Consider the following 17,002-nt stretch of genomic DNA (forward strand, 5'->3'; position numbering starts at 1 on the left):
ACAGCAATCAGGGAAGGGGACCCATATGAGCAACACAGGACACAGGAATGAGACAGACCTCTGGGGTCTAGCAAGAAGCCCAGCTTAACCAGGGACACGACTTATGCTGGGGATTACTTGGGAGAGCTGAAAGCTTTGGGGAGGTGAATGTAGGCCATGGACCCAAGTTCAGCGTCCTGCCCAAGCTATGCAGATGGATCCTAAAATGGTCAGACTATCCTGAGGGGAGAACAGCAAAAGGCCTAGAAGACTCACAGTTCCCTTACTAGTGTAAGGTATTAAAAGGAATCACAGCACCAAGCCTCAGGCCCACGCTGGCCCCCACCCCAATACGGCTGTATGGATACATGGAGAAAAAATGCCCGGGCCACTCCAACTCTACATTTTTGAAAAATTTATTTTATACTCTTAGAAGCTAAGAATTCTGCCACGCATGAAACAAATTTAGAATTAAGAGTCTTCCCTAGTTTATCTACTTCCTTTTGAAATTTTATAAACAAGATTTTGTACACAAAGAGGTAGCAGAGGAAAATTCCAGTCTGCTTGTTCCAAGCTCAAAAGGTAACTGCACACACCTCAGTGTTAGCGGGAAGAGTGGGGCAAGACAGGGTAAGTCTGAGGACACGGCGCCCTAGGTCCTACAATGTTTTCTCGTTGTCAGTGACCCTGTGAGTACTCCAGAAGTCACGGCGAGGACGGGGTGCCCGCTGGGATGCTTGTTTTCTTCCCCGGGCACTGGCCATCCTAAGATGGGCCTTCACGAAGGGAGCTTCTTGAGAACACACAGCATTGAGTTAATTGTGCAATTCCTGCTCGATTTGCAGACCATTTTGAAAGATTTATAAAAACATCTTCATCCAAAAAATTGGCAGTAAAAATGACAACTCTTCCAAGATAAGCCTGTCATAATTGTCACTTGTTGTACTACATTAAAAAAAAGTCATCAGCAGGTTTTTGTTGACTGCAGCCGTTGGAAATCAAGTGGTTACCAGCAAAGTGAAGACGGTGTTCGTTGTAGCAACAACGTGAGCAAGCGAACCAAAGCGTGTGGTGCACACTGGTGACAGGCGACCCTGACGAAGCTTCAGTGAGGACAGCAGGCGCTGGGGTGTGGAAGGCGTTGTTTCCATAGGAAATAAGGGGACTAGAAGTGGCAATTTCACTCCTGAATTTGGGCTCCTGAGAGTGCAGCTGCGGGCGATGCCTTCCCAGCGTGGCTCGCCGCCGGCGTGTCAGTGTCGCGTCCCACGCCATCTCTGGGAAGGGATGGGGGTGGGGCGGTGAGAAGGGGGTCGGGGAAACAGCAGGTCATGGAGTATTCATGGATGCAAAATCAACGTCAGAACATCACATTCCAAACTGCAAGAACATCGGACCATCTCAAGTTTGCCATTCGCCTCTGTCCGTTCTCCCAGGGCACAGTTCTACTCCTAAGTGCTGGCCTTTTCCCACCTTCTCATCCTGAGCCTGCAGCAAGTCACAAGATGACAAAGTGAAGCCTGATCGGCGGCACAGACACTCCCACCGCCAGAGTGACATGACGGGGCCGCTGAAGGAGTGCAGCGCCCACACAAAATGCCCAAACAGCCAGAAGGCACTTTGGGGCTGGCCGCGCCTCTGTGACTCGGCAACGTGACGGTGGCAACCTGGCACTTCCTAAGGCTCCTAGTTCTGTGCATGGTGAGATGAAAATAAGGCAGAACACGTAACTGAAGGCAAAACAGGGCTGAAAATGTGTGTGAACAATTCAAAATACAAAATGTACAAAATATATGAAATAGGTTGGTGTAAGCTCCCCCTGCCCCACCCAAAAGGGAACTAGAATTTAACCTGAAATGGGTGAATGGTGCTATACTTGGCAAATACAACTCGATGGATGGTTGGTCAATTGCTTTCTGGTTTTTTCTGGGAAAATAAATCTTAAACCTTGCCTGTCTTTTCAGTGTTAACTAGTCATGTTGAGGAGAAACAAAGTCTCAAATTCTTTCTCTGCATTAAAATCACTATGAAACTCACAAGCAGTGTCTCCCAACTCAAATTCAACTACACATACAACCAATACCAAGGGGCTTCAGTAATCATGTTTTAAGCAAAAGCAAATGATTGCAGATCACATGATTTAAGACTACAATTTATTCAATATGTCTCCAAGCATTAAATAGATAATTTTATGAAGTCAAACTCAATAAAATTATATTTTAAAGTGCTGTTTTTAAAATTTGTTTTGGGAACAACTCATGACTCCTTTAGTGATTGATGTCAAAGAATGTACCCTGTACTTTTGGAAAACACAGCAATATTTAAATGTCTTTTTTTTTTTTTTTTTTTTGCTCTTTTCAATCTGTTATATCAGAAAAATACTTTAAAGAGCTTAATAATTTCCCAATTTTTGATCCTGGTAACATTTCATCAAGATCCAAGCTTACGCCCAGGGCTCTCACTCAGACCCATCTGTTCTAAACAAACAGGGAGACATATTAAATACAAAGGTCTGTGTAAACTGAATTAACTACTATTTTACAATGAAAAGGAATTTCATCACATATCTTTACATCATTTTAAATTGGATATTTCTATTCAATGCTACTGCAAGATTAAAAATTTGCCCCCACATATCTAAAGGCAGCTTGCTTTTTTTTTTTTCTTAAAATATAAAAGACAAAGGAATTTCTTTTGTAGCATCAGAGAGAAAGCAACAGCTTTACGCTCACTCCTGTAGGTTCACGTAACAAGAAAGTCTGCCACCGGCTTTATTTCCTAAAATCTTCACAAAGATGTGAAGGCGCACAGGCACTGTGCTCCCGGGACAGCGGGTCCGCACACCGGGTGCTCCCACCGCCAAGCAGCTCCCAGCCTTCCAGGGCCCAAAGAACGCGTCCCTCGCAAAACACACACTGCTCCCGAGTGGTGGCAGCTCTCCCAGTCCAATCGCCAGGCTCTTCCAAAGGGGCCGAGGACGAGATTCTGGTTTCAAAAGGTGCTGAGCATCCAGTACCGTGGCCTGACTCCCCGTCGAGATGGGCACGTTCCTCTAAGGATCAACATCGTCAAGGTCACTTCTCAAGTCACCAATCATCATGGGAGATTCTGAACCCTGTGAACAAGAAAAGGAGTCAAAGTTCGTAGGGTTAGAGCGAGAGAAAAAAGTTTTCTAGGCCAACTGGTTCGTGTTCTGTGACATAAACATATCTTCATCCAGCAACTTAATTCAATGTCTGTTAAAGGGCAATAAAACACATTGATAACTACTACCCCTTGTATCTGACAACTCATGATTATGCTAAACACTCTCACGTCTATGATCTCATTTAGTCACTGAAACACCCCGTGACTTGCCTGAAGTCACAACACTACTCCACACTGAGTCAGAACTCAGCGTGGCCCCTGCAGTGAAGCAGAGAGGGGCTGGGGCCACCGAAGCCCACCGCGTGCGGGCACTGTGCTGTCTCCCCGACCGCACCTGCCAAAGATGGGGTCATTCTTGGGTCGGAACGCTGCCTCTGTCACCAACAGTGTGGCCTTTGGTTTATGCACGTAACAGTTCTGAGTCCCTGCCAGGAGCTTGGGACCCACCTAGCTGGCGGTGGGGTGAAGGAGGAGCAGCGACACTGCGGAAGTGGCACGTGAGCAGAGTGGGAGTGAGCGAGGTGGGGAGAGAGGGAGGCGCACGCGGAAGAACAAAGTACTTTTGAATGAGCTAAAATTCAGAGAATGGGAGGGGTGTGGGTATGCAAAGGCCAAATCAAGCAGGACTGCACTGAGGACTCTGCCTTTCTCCCACGGCAAAGGACAGGCAGCGACTGACGGGTTTCAGCAAGCGAATGGGAGGGAAGCAAGAATGGAGGACCAGATCCTGGAGACACGGGGCTAGGACAGATGCAGAGATGGACGGGCTGTTTAAAAGGTCCTCTGAGCACAGCACAGCCAGACGACACCTAGGCATCTGGCTCCATCCTGGTGCGCAGGCCGCCGTGGGTGACACAAGGAGCACCGGCGAGGACTAGCTTCGGAGCGGGCACAGAGCAGGAGTGGGGCATGTCGAGTTTGAGGGGTCTTTGAGATAAATCATGTGGAGACATCAAGAACAAGAGAGCTGGATGTCTGTGTCTGGAACTCAGGACAGCCCACTAAGATGAGCACCGGAAACTGGGGGCCACCTGCCACCCCAACTGCTGAGTGGGAGAGAAGGGGGTGGTGGTCGGGAGGAAAGAGGCTGAAGAGTGAACGAGAGATAAGAAAATGGGGATAAGGGGGAGAAAACTAGTGTGCTGAGACAGCCCCAGGAAGGATCTGGTAGAGACGTAGAATTCAATATACCAAAGACACTCTCTCTCTCTCTCTCTCTCTCTCTCTCTCTCTCTCTCTCTCTATCTCTCTGCCCAGATGGGAGGGGAGGCAAACACCCTCCACTGTCACAGGCAGTACAGAGGCAGGGGGCTGTAAGTTCGGGAACCAGCAACCGCAGGAGCCTGTGACAGCTTTTGTTTTCTTTGCAAATAAAGTAGGTGGTGTAAACTGCAAGAGTGACCTTGGGTTAAGTCATGTCGCCATGCTGAGCCCTCCGTTATCCTCCTGTAAAACCAGGGTAACAGCTACCTAACATGGTTGTTATGAGGATCTGAAAGATAACACTTAAAAAAAAAATGACACAACACCAGCAACGTTCACTTAGTCGGGGCCTGGTGTGAGCCAAGCACGGAGACGGGCCTGCCTGCAGAGGAGACCAGAGCGATGGAGGGGAACACACCAGCGAGAAGATGCAATAAACCTAACTACACTGATGCTTGCCTCAGTATTTTACACATTGTAGGTGTTCAATAATATTTCTTGTCTTTTTCTACTATGATGATCAGCACTGAAAAAATATATAATATATATGTATATATATTTAATAAGCTTAAAATTATCCTTTGACCCCCTGGCCAGTAGGTCAATTGCATGAACAGCACAAGGCCTTTCCCTTCAAGGGTCCGTATTTCCAGGAAGGCTGGCAAAAGCAGAAGAGGGATTTTTTAGTAACCTGGCGAAATGAAGTGAACAAGCTGCAACAAACACATCGGTGGCCTGGCTTCATCAGGAATGCCCCCAGGCTGAGCGAGCGGCCAGCCACAGACACCCCAAAGCCCTGTGTTAATTTCACACTGCAGCGCTGCTCGGCTCTGTGAGCACACCGTGAGTGAGTTCCGAACTGAGATCACTCCGAGGGTGGAGCTGCTGTTTCTTTAGACTCACACGGGAGAGGAGGCATCCTTTTTCTTTGATTCTAGAAACTCTTTTGGAAAGCTTAAGAGCAAGGTCATCTTTCACATGGGTACGTGCCCTACCGTTATACCTGCTGTAGGTGCCTCTCTCCGTTCTCATTGGCAGGACTGCTCTCGGACCCGTTGCTGCTGCCCGATTGCTCTTTTTCATTCAACAGAGCCGTGGCATATGCTAATGTGTCCTGCAGGAGATTTAAACATAAGAAGGAAAAGTTAGGGGCTGTTCAGTGGCAGCCGCAACCGCCAGCGAAGACCCCCCTCATCTGACCTCTGGTGGCACCAGGGCCTAAGTGGGACCTGCATCGTGGCCATCAGAGAACCCAGCTCAACCTCCATCCCACGGCGACTGGCCTTACCAACCTGCACCACTTTGCTACCAGACAAACAATCTGCACAGATGTGCGTAAGTGCACACCAATCTGTTGTCTTTTCACAGGAATTCAATCATTTCTTCTGCTTGTTCTCATTTTCAACCTATCCCTCTCTTCTCTGCGGCTGCAGTTTCTGAGAAACACACTAAGAATGCTCCGTCAGGAGTTCTAAACCACACGGAAACAAAGGACAACCTCACCTGAGCGGAAATGGTTCGCTGAAAGGTTTTTCCAGTTGATGTTTCGTTAGAGACATTACTCTGTGGCGTCCAATAATGTTCGGACATCTGAAATGGTCAAAAGTGCCATCAGAGATCACAAATAAGCCCCTGCGTGCCCACAGTTTCTACCATTAGACATCAGTGTCTAAAAGGCATCCAAAACAGGATGTGAGTCTCCCCAGGCCTTCTATCACATTAGGAGGTGCATGGAAGATTTCAATTCCACTTTTAAGACCTCAGTCAAATACTACTTCTTATATAATCATCCCTACCTTTTCACCTGCAAAGTTAAGACACATGCATGAAAACACAAATTTAATGCATACAAGCAGGTATCACCTGTACCAAAGAAATGTTTGAAGTCTGAAAACACCTTGAGGTCAGTCTCCAAATTAGGTTTAAGAGATGCTTCCCGATGAGATGTTACTGATTCCTATGGTATAGCTAGAAAAATTTAAAGTTGAATTACCTTTTTCTGCAGCCACTGTACAGCCCAGCTCCAGTGATGGGAATTCTCCTTGAAATACTCTTTAGCAGCAGGGCACCTGGTGATTGAGGAGATTTTTATTAGCCAAATGCTTTCCTTGCAAATATGCTTATTTAATCTACAGTACCTTTTTACTTTGAAACACAAATGTTACTTTAATTAAAATTCAGTTGCCTTTGTATTGAATTTTTACTCTTTTTTTGTTTGGATAAGTAATACATTCATGTGTTTAAACTTCAAAAGGCAGTAGAACAAGGCAAATATGTAGTGCAGAGTCTTGCATCCACTCAGTTCTATTCAAAGTTAGAAATTAAAGAATGTAACAAAAAATCCATAACAAATGGTACATTTAATAATGACCTCTTGATATAATCAAATTAGTCTTTTAGTGATTTGGATAAAAAAATGAGATTATGAGAAAATAGTTTTAAAGTATGGTCTTGGAGCCTCCTCTCTCTTTCCATTTTTATTTGGTTATGTAGCAAACTGTCCTTCACATTTGAAGATAGGACTGAAGGTGATATCGCCACTAATGTGTGTCAATGGATGTGTGAAGGATGCAGAAGTACAAATGAACACACTGGTGTCCAGAAAGAGCATCTGCTGGCTTCAGACATGCCACATGGCCCCAGCACTATTTGGAAACGCCACTCAGGCAAATATTTATGATGACATGCTGCCAATATCAAGGGTCATTACTGAACCCACAATCATGGTAGGACAAATCCATCTGTGTCCACAATACCATGTTATCTGGGAAATGCATCTGCACGTATTATTTCAATTGGGCTCTAATTTATATCTGTTTAGGAAGCTCAAATGCAGCAGATTAAGCCCAAGAGATCCCTCATTCTTATTCTGGTATAAGTCCAGGGATAGCAATCCTATGCCTAACAATCAGCAAAAATCTGGAGCAAAATAAATAAAGCCGTAAAGAAGGCTTGGTGCAAGACTCAGTGATGGCAGTGTAGCCTGCTCAATAACCCTGGGTATTACACTGTCACTCTGACCTTTTGTTTGCCTGTGTACTGCATAAGGCAGTTAAATTAGCAAATTGCTATGGTTTCTTCTGATACTGAGAAATTCTGCTTTCCAAATGTCTGTCAACAGACAAATGGATAAACCAAGTGTGGTATATACCTACAACAACATATTATTTAGTCTTAAAAAAAGAAACTCTGACACATGCTACAACATGGATGAACCTTGAAGACACAAGGCCAGACACAAGAAGACAAATACTGTATGAAATACTCCACTTATATGAGGTACCTAGAGTAGTCAAATTCATGGAGACAGAAATTAGAATGGTGGTTGCCAGGGGCTGGGGGAAGGGAGAAATAGGGCATAGAGTTTCAGTTTTGGAAAATGAAAAACAGTTCTGGAGATGAATAGTGATGATGGTTGCACAACAATGTGAATGTACTTAATGTCACTGAACTGCACACAGATAAATGGTTAAAATGGTAAATTTTATCTTATGTATGTTTTACCAAAATTAAAAATAAAGAATTTTCACTTTCAAGTCAATCGACTGTATTCAAGTCTTAGCTCTGTGATTCTAGGGATGCCACTTAACCCACCCCATGACATATGACTAATAACTATACCTAATCTTATGAGTTGCTGAAAAGATTAAATAAGACAATATAGGAGGGAAAGTACCTAGCATGCTGCCTGGGTTCATAAGCGCTCAATAGCTACAAGTGACATGATTTGTCTCTTGAGAAGCTATTTTGAAATTGGGGACCCAGAGCCTGGCACAGTTTACTGGTTAAGTTACATCAGTGAACATGATCTCAAGTGAAGAGTGTACAAGTCCTTGCTTTTAAGGTCTCTAAATCCAAATCTGCCTTAATTCCTGACCTTCTGATATAAGGCCTGGTGGTTTAGTCTTTTGTTTTTTGGATTCCATAAGACCTTCTACTCTTTTAATACTCCCTGTTCACATTTTTTTTTTTTAAAGTATCATTTAAATAGGTTTCTATACCTTCCAAGCAAGCATTCCCTGACTGAGTCAGATTCTCTAGGTACCCAAACAAGGGCAGATTTTTTTCTTCTGGTCATATTTGACTTGTAATCAAAACACCATTTCCTGTCTACATTTTAAATCAATACTTACTTTTGAGCAAGAGTTACAAGAAATTTGACACACTGGTAGCAGCGACTGCTGTCCACATGATTGCTGTGGTGCATCAAAGCTGAAGGAAAAGAAGAGGACGTTTTAACGGTAAAGGACTAAGCTGGAAGTGGCTCCAAGTAATCACAAGGTTTCTTGTTCTGAAAACTGACAAACAATTTTGATAAGCAGGTAAGGAACAACTTAACTAAAAAGCATGGTAGTACCTGACTCAACAGCCTCTCCCCTAAATTCTAATGGGTAGAAATACTAAATAGGACCAAAAACCATATACAGTGGTCTTCTGAAAGTTTGACTTTCAGAAGAACTGAAAAGGAATTAAAATTTACACTGGCTGATTATTCACCCAGAGACTTGTCTACACACCATACTACTGAGAAAAGAGTAGTTATGGCTGGGTGTGGTGGCTCACGCCTGTAATCCTAGCACTCTGGGAGGCTGAGGCAGGAGGATCACTCGAGGGCAGGAGTTTGAGAACAGCCTGAGCAAGAGTGAGACCTTGTCTCTACTAAAAAAATAGAAAGAAATTAGCCAGACAACTAAAAATATATAGAGAAAACGAGCCAGGCATGGTGGCACATGCCTGTAGTCCCAGCTACTCAGGAGGCTGAGGCAGAAGGATCGCTTGAGCCCAGGAGTTTGAGGTTGCTGTGAGCTAGGCTGACGCCATGGTACTTTAGCCCAGGCAACAGAGCAAGACTCTGTCTCAAAAAAAAAAAAAAAAGAAAAGAAAAGTCAAGACAAGACAAAAAGAGTAGTTATAACACTTTAAGTTTGATAAATGGAAATTTATACTAATTCAATTCAACAAATAACTCCTGCTCTGTGTTTCAGGGGTTTAAAAATAAACAATATTTGGTCCTGCTCCTGAGGAATTTATAATTTCTAAGTTACAGAGAGCCTGGGTACTGCTCCAACTAGAGTACACCGTTCATAAGGGCTGCCCTGGGAAGCTGTAGCTTCTAAACTTCTTAGCGGAAATCTCCTTTCTGCAATAAAAGGAGCCCCCAAATTTCCTCTTAATGTATAGCAAAATGTAAAATGACTCAGATTAACTGGAAATATAATGTATGGTAGAAGGTGAATAACACTATTTTTAACTAAACTTTTTCTAATAAATAGCTCATTAAAGCCAATTTAGCCTTCTGAAAAAGAAAGCCTTGACAGAACACATCTATGAGTTTACAAGGGAAATTTGGTTACATTTATATCATAGGAAAAAAGACAATCACATTTCATGAGCTGGACAACATCCCGAGTGTGAGGTTTTGTTTTCCTCCCCAGTGGCTATGATGTGGAATGAAAGGTTTCCTCCATCAGAGAGCGGCTTTCAGCTTGTAAGTCGTAACACCCTTGACTCTTACCTGAGCTGGAAAAGGACCTCAAGTCGCACTTTACTGAAGGTATGAGAGTGTCCAGGGCAGTGAGACCCTTGGGCTCATCCCGACTAGAATGAGGGAACCCAGTGGCCCTGACCAGACATCTAACATATCACTCACTGATCTAAGCCAGAGAGATCAGCAGGAGGCAGAACCGGCCAGAACAACTGGTTATCTACATATTTACTGCGGACATTTGTTCAAGGCCAGGCATACTTGCCTAGTAATCCATTTTCTGTCTCAAACACAAATTTGACTCGCTCTACTTGTATGGGATCTTCAATGACCTGTGAAAGGAAGGAAATAAAGGTTGGTGAATGAAGGAAGCAGCTTGTGTCATGTGTCATAGCCACTGGTGCCTTCTTTATAATTCTATTCCAGAAATTAATTTGGTTTCTAACATAACAAAACCCAATACAAACAGATATGTCATCACCACATATCACAAACATATCTTAAATTTTCAACTAAGATGAAAAACTATTAATATTTAAAGATCCATTCATTTCCTATCTGTGTGTTCTGAGCAACTATATCTACAGTTCTCTGTGGATTATAAGGACCTATATTTCATGATCCTCAGGATAAAAGGTTTATGCTTTAACTTGTTTACTAAAAATGTGTTAAAGTTTTGTTATTATACAGGTTCTAAAAAGCGAACGTTTTTGCTATGCTACATAGGGCTGAATGTAGGTCTCACTTGTTGCTATATTTCTAGTTCTAAGCACTGAGTTGTACATAGTGCAGTAAACCATATGGCTTTGTTGTTGATCAGATGAGCAATACACAGTCCTACCCCTGGGAAGCAATAATCTTCCCAAGTTTGTAAAAGCACCAAAAGGAGGCAAAGGACCAGAAAAATAGGATTTTAACACATGGCATCCAAGACATTATTTTTCTTATTCAAAACCCTTTATTGAATGTCCACTCTGTGCCAAGACCCATATTAAGAATCAGGGACCTAAAGGGAACACAGTCCCTCTAAGAAGCCCCTCTCTTTAAGGGATAGAGTCCCTCCCTCTCTTTAGGGTGACAGACTAGCCTTAGGGTGTCTCTCTCCTTAGCTCATAACCAGATACCAGTGAACAACCACTGCCTAGAGGAAAAAGTCCACATGCCTTAGCACGGGTATCCAAAGCTTTTCATGATCTGGCTTGGGCTTTTTTTCCCAGGCTCTACCCAGTTCCCCCTCCTCCTTCTAGTCATGCCATTCACTTACAATTCACTGAGCTCCTGAGGGTTTGGTAGAGAGCACAGGATCCGGGGCCAGTCTCTTGGCTCAGATCCTGACTCTGCCACAGATCTTCGACCTGCCAAGGGTGACCTTGGGCAAAATGCTCCACCTCTCTAAATCTTGGTTTCCAATAATATTGCTGATTATAACTGATTTTTTTTTCCTGCTTTTCATATTTCCGAAATTGGAAAGCATCCTACGATGGATTACATTTCAGTTTCTTGACTCTTAAAAATATTTTTAGTAGTACATGTATAATCGATAGTATCTAAGATTTGATAAACTGTAAAGCCAGCAACTTACCTCTGCAGGTAATCAGGAGGTTTAAACATGGTAACATTTGTGCTTATTAGCACAGTGCCTTACCCGCTGTAAGGCCTCAGTAAGGGTTACCCATCTCCTGCTACTCCCCTTTGCTCTGTGCACTGTAACTGCTGTGCTCCTGTCCAGCTCCCTCACGTAACTGTGAGTTCCTAAGAGGTAGAGCTTCGTAACTGCTCACTGCTAAATCAGTAATGCATGGAGCACATGACTGACATGAATAGGACTTGATAAATGCAGACCAAATGAATGGGAAAAACAATAAAAGGACATACAACTTTTTATTTACAAATACATGCTGACTAATAAATACCTAAATACAAGAGAATCAGAACGTTCATGACTTACCAATATCTCATGAAGGAGCTGGAACGTATTCTTTAACTCATGGGGTGGGGCCGTTTCTAGCTGGTTCTGAAATAATTTTTAAAAAGCATAAAAATTTCAGTGAATGCACATTAGAGTGGCAATCAACACGCTGGAACTAAGCACTAGTTCTACCACTATCTGGACCCTAGGCAAGTCAATTCCCTGGGCCTCAGTTTCCCCAAGTGCTAAATCTGGGAACTAAAATAAACAACCTCTAAGGTCCTTCCAGCTGTAACATGCTGTAACTAAAATAACCTCTAAGGTCCTTTCTTAGCTGTAACACAGCTGTAACATGCTGCGATACTTTAATATTAAGTTAGGAAAAAGGAGAGAGGATGAAAGGAAAGGGGAGAATGTAAGTCACTAAACAGACCCGAATTTATGTACATATCCTCCTATTTTGTTTTCCAGAATATGATGGAATAGCTATGAGAATGCTCTGAGCTCAGGATGCTTTGAGTGAAGTACATAAAAAAGTCAATTTATGAAACAGACCAATCTGCCAAGCTGCGCTAAGTGAAGACAGCAAGGTTCATAAAACTCACACGTGTTCCTTTGGAGATTTTAATAAATTCATGCATGTGTAAGGTAGGAAAGGATACTGTGTTATAATACCCTACTCCCAAGGTGTCACGTACTCACTAAATCCTCACAACCTGTGCGGTCAGCCACATTTTCCTCCCATTTTGCAGAGGAGGAAATTCCCCAGGTCATATAATTAGTAAATAGCAAAGACAGGAACTTAATCACCTCTGATGTAGGTCTATACAAAAAAGGCTGAGGGCAAAACACATCACAGTAAGAGCCTAAAGACATAATCCACTAACCACCTGCTTCTTGTCCACATCACCGTTATAAATATTGGTGCAGGCAGGAAGGTACGCAGACATTCTGTGGGCAGAAACTAACATGTGTAGTGTAGATTCACACCGAGAGGCCTGGAAGGAAACCTGCCAACGTGATGGTATTGGTCCCTGGGGTAAGTGGTGAGGAGGGGACAAGGAGGACTGGTGGTGGTCAAAGGAGACTTTAGCCTCATTTGTATGCTTAAATTTTTCACAAAGAGAATGTAGTAATGTATTATCTATGTACTTAAAAACTAATAAAAATAAGCCTATGCTACTTTTATGATTAGAAGAAACAATTTAGGCTACTAAAAGCAGCATGCTGCCTGGAGCAAAGGCATGCTCTCCTAGAGCCTCAACCGGAGGCCATCTGGCTACTGCGAGGTTCACCTCAGGTCCTACCTTAATAAAATGCAGCATAGTGAAAGAAAAATGCTCATTGCAGAAGCAGCAGTACACGACCATCTCCATGAGCGCCAGGAGCGAGCCCGTCAGCTCTCGCAGAGCAAACATCACCTGGTGGGAGGAAGCACCAGGGGTGAGCTCTTCTCATCCCACAGTTAGCAATGAATCCGCTGTCCCTGACTTTAACTGAAATTTACTCAGATTTAAGATCATCAACACTGAATCAAAACAGGGTTTCTTAACTAGAAATCTATGGATAGATTTCAAGGTGTCTACGCCTGTCTGAAATTTTACACAACTTTGTGCAAATGCGTACTTTTGTTCGGGAGAGAGTGAGTCACTTTCATCAGATTTTCAAAGGCAAATGCTCTCCCCACCAAAATTAAAGTAATCACTGATGGATCCAAAAAATAATATTAAGTAAAAAAAAAAAAAAAAGAGGGAGAGAGAGATGTAGCACAGCACTGTTGATATGGTTTTAGAAACCAGAATGTATACTGTTCATGGAGTCATATGTATGTAAATCAGGTTGTGGAAGGAGGGTTGGGAGGTCAAGTCCGCAGGAGGGGCAGCTCTGGGGGAGAGGAGGCTCAGATGGGGCTGCGCCACATGGGGAGAGCTGGGAGAGCCCCATTCCAGACGCCCCCGAGGTTCCGAGTTGTAGCGTTCCAGGACCAGGGATATACAGGAGAGATGGCGGAAGAGACCCTCTCTGAGTGAGTGACTCTGATTGGTGAAGTGCCATCTGCTTCCCTGGGGCATGGGAGGGTAGCTGGCTGGGCTGGGCCTACAGGCCCAGTTCTTGGCAGAAAAGAGGACTAATAATATTCTCTCCCACTAATTATTTCTTTTTGACTTATACACAGGAAGAAAAATCAGTGTGAAAGAATCATTTCTTCTCTTAACAATATCCTTCATCAGAGCAACATGCAAAATATAACTAATAAAACCTCAAATAGGAGAAGTAACTAAAATAAAAAGAAAATGGCTTTGGAATAACAAGTACAAACCTCTAACAGGTAAGGTTTCCCCTCAGACAGAAACAACAAGGCTTCCACTTCCTCATGCAGGGGCAGCAGTGGGCTCGAGGGAGCGATGCTAACAGGTGGCCGTTGTTTAAATATGCCAGGAGCTTTAGGAGATCAAAGAAGCAAAGCACAAAACACAATCTGTCTCACTTGGTGTCACTCCACAAAACAGACATGCGTGAGGTAATGTGACTCTCTCAAGATTCACAAACAACTGCTGAGAACTTACAAGCTGGTCCCTCACAGTCTGGCGCGGAAGCCAGTCATGCAGATGAGAGAAAATGGTTGCCCACTTCCTTCAGTGTATGCCTACAGTGTAGCTGTGGACTCCCGGCAACCCCACTCAAGATAATCTTTCAAAGAGGTAAAATGTAGACAGCATACGAGAAAGTGCCCAAGGCTGCCACGGAAGGTACAGTGGATAAGACACTTTTGCTCCTCAAACAACTGTCCTCACATAACAGCCAGCACCACCTGTGCTAACCAGAATCAATCCATATGGAGCTACCTTATTTGCTAGAAAAATAAGAATGCATATTTTAATTTTCTTTTACAAAACACTCTGAACTCATGAAATCAGGTAGCTTCGTCTTTTTAGATGAGCGTGTCAGAGTTTAGTAAGCAAACTCTACTTGTTACTCCAACGTCTGTTTAGAGAATCAATAAGCGTTTCTCTCTCAGAGTCATGGCCTGTGATATTTATCCCATGTCCTGCCTTTAGATCTTCCTAGCCAGAGGACACTAAAGTGCCACCTCTAAAGTGCATTCATATCCTGGCTGCTCTGCCACCAACTAGCTTAGAGACCTGTGAAGTGACCAAACCTCTCTGTATCTTAGTTTCCTAACCTATACAAGGGGACAATCCCCACAGGTTTGCTGTGGCGATTAAACACAATACGTTTAAAGCACCATGTAAGGAACAGCACACAGAAAATGCTGAATACATTTCAGCTGCTTTGTTGTATTATTATTACTATTGTCGCTACTGTCATGACAAGGCCTAGAAACAGTATAAAACACAGTACGCACATAGGTCAGAATTTTGGATAATCACATGGGACAACTTGTGCCTTTCTTATATTAAATGATGACTATGCTATTGGTTCTGGGTGATAAAATAGGAAATGCTACCAACTATACCTTATATTTAAATATATTTCAATGACATAATTTATATTTGAATCCCCTTTGGTTTTACAAAGTACTTCAACATTTTATCTCATCAATCCTTATTACACCTGAGTAATTATGTTCTTAATATTTTTATTTTGTACTGAGGATGGAAAAGGTCAGGTGGCTTGGTCAAAGTTCACACAGGTAGGAGACTCCAAGCCACATCTTGGCTGATTTTCTCACTATGGTACAATTGTTCAAATTTTGGTGATGAGTGAACTCTGAATTAGCCCTTAATCCTAGTATTTAAAAAAAAAACTCAAATATCCTCCCACCTCCTCAAATAAATGATTGACTCACTTTCTCTTGTGACAACCTAATAAAATAAGGTGAAGCTTAATATGATTTAAAACAGAAAGTTTAAGTGCTCCTCAGTTATCAAATAGCCAAATGAGAAACACGTAATACCCATTTAATTGCTAACATTATTACTCTCCATGCTCGACAAATTCAATCTCTTCCTTTTTCTGTTGTATGTAAGCTATGTTAAAGCTTACCGACGTTCCTTTGGGAAGAGACATCTGAATGCAAAACAAGTAATGCCACTGTGTTGTGAAGATTCCCAAATTCTCGTGCTTGTGCTGAACTCCATCGACGTATCTGTCATTAGAGAAGATAAAGTGGACATTAGTGTTGTAGTTAGAAATAACACAAAATGGGAGAAGATTTGCTGGTTCATGATATTCTGGGCCTCAATTATTTCTCAATGCTTGATAGAAGAGGTCAAAATACAAAAAAGTCACAAGTTTTAAGCTAGCTCAAAGAGTTTTTACCCCAGATATATTAACTCATATTCTAAAACCAATCCATTTTTCCACAGCAATTATAGCATTTCACATAAAAGAAATAAAAGTATAATATTTAAAAAAAATTTTAAAGTAAAAAGTAAAAATATTTTTTTTTTTTTTTTTTGAGACAGAGTCTCGCTTTCTTGCCTAGGCTAGAATGAGTGCCATGGTGTCAGCCTAGCTCACAGCAACCTCAAACTCCTGGGCTCAAGCGATCCTCCTGCCTCAGCCTCCCGAGTAGCTGGGACTACAGGCACGAGCCACCATGCCCGGCTGATTTTTTTTTATATTATATATATTAGTTGGCCAATTAATTTCTTTCTATTTTTATGGTGGAGACGGGGTCTCGCTCAGGCTGGTTTTGAACTCCTGACCTTGAGCAATCCGCCCGCCTCGGCCTCCCAGAGTGCTAGGATTACAGGTGTGAGCCACCGCGCCCGGCCAAAAGTAAAAATATTTAAAAAAATAAATAAAACCACTCCATTCACATTTTCACCTTCGGTACCGAGTGCTTAGGACATGCCAGGGAATCTTCCTGCGCCTCAGTATACCAGGAGAACCCCTGAGGCTGGAGGTCTGGCCCCGCCTCTGCCATCCCCTGGGCTGTACAAATGTGCGCACGCTATCAGAACACCATTTGACCTCTTCATAGACTGGCCAAGATAAGGCTACCTGTTCTACTTTGTGATTTTGAGGACCCAATAAAATATTAAAAGGGAAAATGTTTTCAGAAGTAAAAATGTGCTCAATAAATGCAAAATAATATTGACTATATGTGCAGCTGAATTGCAGTAAATTTAAATCAATCGCACTTGTCAGTGGAGTCCCAGATAGGAAAGAGCTTATAGAGGACAACGGATATTGTAAATCTCAACATAGTGTCAACACACAGAGCATGTTATGGTGTCAGTACTTCATTTTAATACTAAAGAGGAAGCTGAGAGGCCTAAGTGGCAAGTCTGCCTCCCTTGACAAAGAAA

At 42.8% G+C, this 17,002-nt stretch overlaps 1 protein-coding gene across 2 annotated transcripts in view; it reads right to left on the reverse strand.

Moving 5' to 3' along the window:
- Window positions 1-379: 379 nt before the first annotated feature.
- USP24 (ubiquitin specific peptidase 24) overlaps window positions 380-17,002 on the reverse strand; it is a 138,111-nt gene continuing 121,488 nt past the window's right edge. For both annotated transcript variants that reach the window (XM_020289190.2, XM_075998608.1), the window contains exons 59-68: window positions 15,732-15,834; window positions 14,044-14,165; window positions 13,031-13,144; window positions 11,763-11,828; window positions 10,080-10,146; window positions 8,463-8,541; window positions 6,323-6,398; window positions 5,833-5,919; window positions 5,333-5,443; window positions 380-3,094 (exon numbers count right to left, since the gene is read on the reverse strand). In XM_020289190.2, the coding sequence (XP_020144779.2) occupies window positions 3,032-3,094; window positions 5,333-5,443; window positions 5,833-5,919; window positions 6,323-6,398; window positions 8,463-8,541; window positions 10,080-10,146; window positions 11,763-11,828; window positions 13,031-13,144; window positions 14,044-14,165; window positions 15,732-15,834 (888 nt within the window). In that variant the 3' untranslated portion in view covers window positions 380-3,031. The remainder of the gene's footprint in view (window positions 3,095-5,332; window positions 5,444-5,832; window positions 5,920-6,322; window positions 6,399-8,462; window positions 8,542-10,079; window positions 10,147-11,762; window positions 11,829-13,030; window positions 13,145-14,043; window positions 14,166-15,731; window positions 15,835-17,002) is intronic.

Source organism: Microcebus murinus, chromosome 2, assembly GCF_040939455.1.
Source record: "Microcebus murinus isolate Inina chromosome 2, M.murinus_Inina_mat1.0, whole genome shotgun sequence".
NCBI lineage: Eukaryota > Metazoa > Chordata > Mammalia > Primates > Cheirogaleidae > Microcebus > Microcebus murinus.